General features: G+C 35.7%; 1 protein-coding gene across 2 annotated transcripts; it reads left to right on the top strand.

The window, feature by feature from the left end:
- The first annotated feature begins 2,055 nt into the window (after window positions 1–2,055).
- On the top strand, window positions 2,056–5,601 carry LOC111910399 (uncharacterized). Of its 2 annotated transcripts, none has more exons than XM_023906246.2 (15): window positions 2,056–2,427; window positions 2,568–2,620; window positions 2,820–2,857; window positions 2,956–3,046; window positions 3,143–3,248; window positions 3,337–3,407; window positions 3,495–3,564; window positions 3,809–3,871; window positions 4,052–4,123; window positions 4,219–4,320; window positions 4,421–4,495; window positions 4,654–4,743; window positions 4,829–4,945; window positions 5,143–5,199; window positions 5,306–5,601. In XM_023906246.2, exons 1-15 carry the CDS (start codon window positions 2,149–2,151, stop codon window positions 5,360–5,362), a joined length of 1,341 nt encoding a protein of 446 aa, XP_023762014.1. In that variant the 5' UTR covers window positions 2,056–2,148; the 3' UTR covers window positions 5,363–5,601. The 2 variants fall into 2 exon arrangements, with proteins under 2 accessions (XP_023762014.1, XP_023762015.1); XM_023906247.3 differs by having other exon boundaries at window positions 2,345–2,427; window positions 2,758–2,857.
- The last annotated feature ends 399 nt before the right edge of the window (window positions 5,602–6,000 follow it).

Genomic DNA, 6,000 nt, shown 5'->3' with positions numbered 1-6,000 from the left:
TTACCAACTTTCCTTGAAAAGTCACCTTTAGGAGTCAGATTGGAAAGGTGGAGCAAGGGCTAAAGTGATTAAGTGCTTATTGGAAAAGTGTGGAGTACATGGGAGTACGCTGAGCGTACCCACATGGTACATGGCACGTACTAGCCCCAGCAGGCATACACTTAGCGTACCAGATGAGTACGTAGTGTGTACTCGACCAAGTTGGGATTTCTTAAATTATTGACTTTTGGGCTTTGGACCTTGGACCAGGAGTTGACTAGGGTTGAACATTCAATATTTCAAACCTTTTTGGATATTGGGCCTTCTTGGGTTAAGTCCATGATGGATTTGGGCCTCATTGGGCCTTGTGGGCCATTTCGGGTTTGGACTATTAGTTAGGTTTGTGGATTATTGGACCAAATAAGGAGGTATGTTTGGATTGGGAATAAGTTATTGGGCTTTAGGGTAAGGCCCATGTAAGGGTTCAGTCCAAATTTGGAAAATTAGGCCATTAGTGGGCCTTTATAGATTTTGGAGTTTTGGGCTTGGGCCTTAGTTATGAATCTTGTTGGGCTAGGGTTAAAATGGTCATTTTACCCTAAGTATGGATTATGGATCATGGGTTGGGACCCAATTTCTAATTAGGTGATATTTTGGTGTTGATAGCTCGAGGAGTTGCTAGGGCAACAACTAAGGATTTCTTGCGATGAACTTCAGCAGTGTGAGGTGAGTTACCTTCCCGGTATGAGTGGGTCAAAGGCACCAATGCCGATCCACTAGTAGTTGTTTCCAATATAGATGATTGTCTTTGTGATAATTATATGGTATGCCATTATATGTTGAGATTTATGTGCTTGTATGATATGTTATTACGTGGTAGTGGTATGGGGTGAAATGGACTCCGTAACCAGTCGAAAAGACCGAAGGGGTAGGCCTACACCCAGATATGCTAGGCAGTATGTGATTTATGTCTTTATATGCTAGGATATTATGTGGTACTGGTAGGGGTGAAATAGTCCCCGTAACCGGTTGATAGAGACCGAATGGGTAGGCCAGTACCCAGATATGCTAGGCAGTTATCGGTTGAAAGAGACCGAAAGGGTAGGCTAGCACCCAAATATGCTAGGCGGTTACCAATTGAAAGAGACCGAAGGGGTAGGCCAGCACCCAAATATGTTAGGCGGTTACCGGTTGAAATAGATCGAAGGGGTAGGCCAACACCTGGATATGCTTGGCAATATGTTTATTGTATTGTATGTGGTATGATGGGGGAACTCACTAAGCTTCGTGCTTACGGTTTTCAATTTTGGTTTCAGGTACTTATTCTTCAAAAGGAAAGGAGCCGACATGATCGCAACTCATCACACTATGATTTTCCGCATATAAGATCTTTGGGAGTTGTACTTTGATAATATTTTCTATGACATGTGTTGGTTAATTGACATACTGGTTTTGATATGGATCGACACTATTGATGTTTAAGACTACAGGTTTTTATAATTACGTAATTAAAAAAACTGAAATTTTTGGTTATGAATTTTGGGATGTTACATAACCCATATAAGTTTTTTGACACTGTAGCACAACAAAGTTTGACAAATTTACACATTTAGTAATTTAAGTAACCGGTTGTTCCTGTATCAAGTCATATAATAATGTAATTGATAGGTAAAATTCAAATTTAATGGTGTATTAGACACAAAAAACTTGAATGACTAAATGTGTAAAATGGTCAAACTTTGTTGTGCTACATTGCTAAAAACTCACATATTTTATAAAAGCTTCCGACTTTTTAAAAAGCTTATTTATTTATTTATTATATAATAAAGTTAGTAGGTGTTTGGCTAAGCCTATTAAAGACTTATTTTTCGAGCTTTTTATTTATAACACCATTTTTTTGATTTATTTTCCAACTTAAGAGTCTATTGTGACTTATACAAAGAAAATAAACTAATCTTATAAAAATAACCTTATAAAAAATAAAAAATAAGCTCAAAAAATAAACCCTTGAATATCACCAACAACCTTTTTAAATGGTTTTTTTTAAAAACCAATAAACTAACAAGGCATTTTAGCAATCCCAGTTAATCCCAATCGCCCCTAAATCCATTTCTAAGTTGTCCGAGTCTTCTGGTTCATATCACTACTGATACAGGATAGAACTCAAAAATGTCGACTACATCGTTTATTACATGTTATTGCGACATGATCTTCACAAATGTATATGTCTGTGGTATTAGGCCGACGCATCATCATCAGTGGCAAGCCTCCAGTTTGTCTGCTTCTCATCGTTCTTCTAATCGTGGCATCGTCGGTGGTGCTATGCGTCGATGTTCGCTTATCAGCATAAGATGCCGCGGCAGCTCCGATTCTGATTCCGGACGAGGTTTTGGGCAAAGAGAAGACCCCTTACCCTCCTCCACTACCCCAACCCCAGCCAAGAACAAGGTCTAGTTTTTTTTTTTTTTTTTTTTTTTTTTCTCTCACACTAAACGTGGATTTGCAATCAGTTTCCCTTAATTTTGTATGATGCCTTTTGTTTTCTCGAGGATTTTCATTACCTGAAACCTTACATATATCTTGTTCAGGCAAGCAAGGCCTCAACTAAGGATAGGGGTAAGGGTGCAGCGTCACCCCAGAGGTAGTATAATACTCTTATTCTTTCACACCATAAGTAGAATTAGCTAGATTTATTGACAGATAAACATACTGCTTTCATACATTGAACATATATTATGATGTTCCTATTGTAAGTTCCAAGTATGTATACCCTTTCAGGTACATCATGTTAATAATCTTTGACCAGTCACTATGGTATGATTAATTATTAAACATTGCAGGAAATCAGTATCCCAGCAACCTGGCTCTATACGTAATCGTAAGTGAATTCATTGTACAACATCTATGATTATTTGGTGTCCCTTAAAATGAACACAAAACCTTGCATTATTTCAAACTGTATGATTTTTCCTTTAGAGGCACCTGCAACAAATTCCAGTATGGATGAAACAATGAAAGGGATTTCCTTTGATCTTGAGTTTGAGGAAAGGCTTCAAGCAGTCAGAAGGTGTGACATTCTACACAACAATGGTCAAACATGCTTTAGTTTTAACAGATTTTTTTCCCCTTTTAAACAGAGTTATTTGATTTCATTGTATCATAGGTCCACATTGGACCAAAAGAAAGTCGAAGAGAAGAATGTATATGGAACAATCGATTATGATGCTCCAATTGCATCAGAGCCTAGCAAAATAGGACTTGGTACTAAGGTAACACCTTTATGAGTATTTAATTCATTTTCTATAAATGTATGGATTTCCATTTATCATTGACTAATCTTAAAATGGAATGACATAGATTGGAGTAGGGGTTGCTGTTGTTGTTTTTGGGTTGGTATTTGCTCTTGGAGATTTTCTCCCTTCTGGAAGGTATGGTAATTTAATTAGCTTCTATATATTCATAATTACCTGCTATCCATATCCATAATCCACATATATATGCATTTTGCTTTTCAGTGTCGATCCAAACAAGGATGCTATTGTATCAAAGAACACATTGTCACCAGAAGAAAAAGAAAAACTCCAGGTAAAGTGATTATAATATACAATCAGATGTTGCTTCATATTGTAATTAATCAGATACTGGAAAATGGTTCGTGCATTTGATAGTGAGGTTAAAGCCTAAATTTATATACAAAATGATTACCTAAACATGAAATGTGTAAACGAGCATTTTACAATCTAATGCAACCCTATTCTACTTATATCTTAATACATATGGTAAGAGATTCTATTTCTGAATACATATATGTATTTTTCATTTGTTGCAGGAAAGACTACAACAATATGAGGCAACACTTGCAATCGCCCCAGATGATCCTGTTGCTCGTGAAGTAAGTCAAAAATTCAAAATAAAGTCTGCTGGAAAATACATTAGTTTCATTCTTATAATTTGCTTCTTGTGATTTAGATACTTTCATATTAGTTTTATATCTATTTTTTTCATTCTTATAATTTGCTTGCTTCTTCACATGAGACAACTTCCAAGTATTATTATCCAAGTGGTTTTGCAGGGAGTAGCAGTAATCTTAACAGAATTGGGAGAGTACACCAAAGCAGCATCCATGCTTGAAGATCTGACCAAGGTTGGTGTTATTAAGTCATGTACACAATTTAAATAATAAATTCCTTTATATTTATGTACATCTGATTATGTAATAATTTACAATTTGGTTGTTAGACGAAACCTAGCGACCCTGAGGCATTCCGTTTACTTGGAGAAGTAAAGTTTGAAATGAAGGACTATGAAGGTAGTGCTGCTGCCTTTAGAAGTTCAGCTATGGTCAGTGTGCCCTAAAAAGTTGTATCATTTTAAACATATTTCATGACATTGAATGGAAGATTCATAATACTGTCCACAGTTGTTGTCTATTGACTAACAGATGTCGAATAAAGTGGATTTTGATGTTTTGCGTGGTCTCACGAATGCATTGCTTGCTGCTAAGAAACCTGATGAGGTAAATCATTGCTACTTTTGAACATAGTATAAGTAATTAAGTCTAGTGGTTGGCTATTAATCAAGTGTCTAAAATATCCTTGAATGATTAGATATCACATTAACCATAATCGTTTTGAGGTTCTTAATAAGTTATATTTACTGTATTTATATATATAGGCTGTTCAGATCCTTCTGACATCTCGCAACAATTTGGAAAAAGAAAAGGCAAATCAGGCTGATACACAGTCTCAAATTGACCCTATTCAAGTGAGTTGCTACTGCCTACTTTGCCTGTCTTTATTTTCACATAAACTGACAAAACATTGGACACAACTAATTACTTTTTTCTTAGATTGAATTACTTCTTGGAAAAGCATACTCAGATTGGGGCCATGTCAGCGATGCTGTGTCTGTGTATGATCAACTCATCTCTAGCCACCCGGATGATTTTCGGGGTTACTTAGCAAAGGTCAAAAACATTTCCCCATGTTGTCTTAAGTTTCAGTTATCTATGTTTTTGGTTGGAAATGTGACTTGTTATATTGTGAGTATGACAAAAAACAGGGAACATGGTTTACATAATTTAAAGTTGCCTGTTGACTTTTGTTACTTTGTCATTTCAAAATTCTTCTTGATTTGACTTTTGTTATATAAACACCTCTGCAGGGAATTATTCTAAAAGCAAATGGAAAATTTGGAGATGCAGAGAGAATGTTTATACAAGTGAGTATTGATTGTTAAATATGACAAAAAAACAGGATATAAAACATCATTTTACCATGAAGATTTTTTTCGCACAAGTGATTGGTAATTGTTTTTATTTACACAGGCTAGATTCTTTGCACCAGAGGGAGCCAAGGCAATTGTGGATCGGTACTCGAGATAATAATGATTAGATGGCACATTTTTTTCGCATAGTACAACTGTTGTGCAAGTCTTGAGGTTGCCTTATGTGGATTCTGTAAAGTATAAAGACTTGAACATGAGGCAGCAGCTTATATAGTGTTACAATGATGGTGTACTTTGTCATTTTTTGATTAGCAGTAAACAATAATATGTAAAGTAAGGTGACCTTGTAATATCTCCCAAACATATAAGGACAATATAGCTCAACATGTTTAGTCCTCTTGTGCAACTTTTGCTATGTAAATGGTTGGTCATGCTGGGGAATTTGTGTACGTACAACGTAGTGTAGTGATAATTAAAATCTTGGAAATCAAATTAGATCGTGTTTAGACACTTTCCTTAAGTAGTATTTTGATCCTTATGTTGTGTTTAGGTTGATGCAATGAAATGCAACTTCTAGTTCATACATCAATCATTAAATTTATGCGAGGCTTGTTATTTGACGAAGAGAGTTCAAAATTAGTCTATTTAAGATTGGCTCGATCCAAATGTATAAATGTAAAGAATAGCAGTTATATGACATTTATATGATGGTTGTCGATAGTTTTAGATATTGACAGTTGGTCTTCAGACCCGTACTTTAGCTAGTAGGCTTAGTTGCCAGACTTTGGTACCTAC

Source organism: Lactuca sativa, chromosome 5 (assembly GCF_002870075.4).
Source record: "Lactuca sativa cultivar Salinas chromosome 5, Lsat_Salinas_v11, whole genome shotgun sequence".
Lineage (NCBI taxonomy): Eukaryota > Viridiplantae > Streptophyta > Magnoliopsida > Asterales > Asteraceae > Lactuca > Lactuca sativa.
The sequence above is the reverse complement of the archived record's forward strand: the minus strand, read 5'-3'. Positions and strand labels throughout refer to the sequence as shown.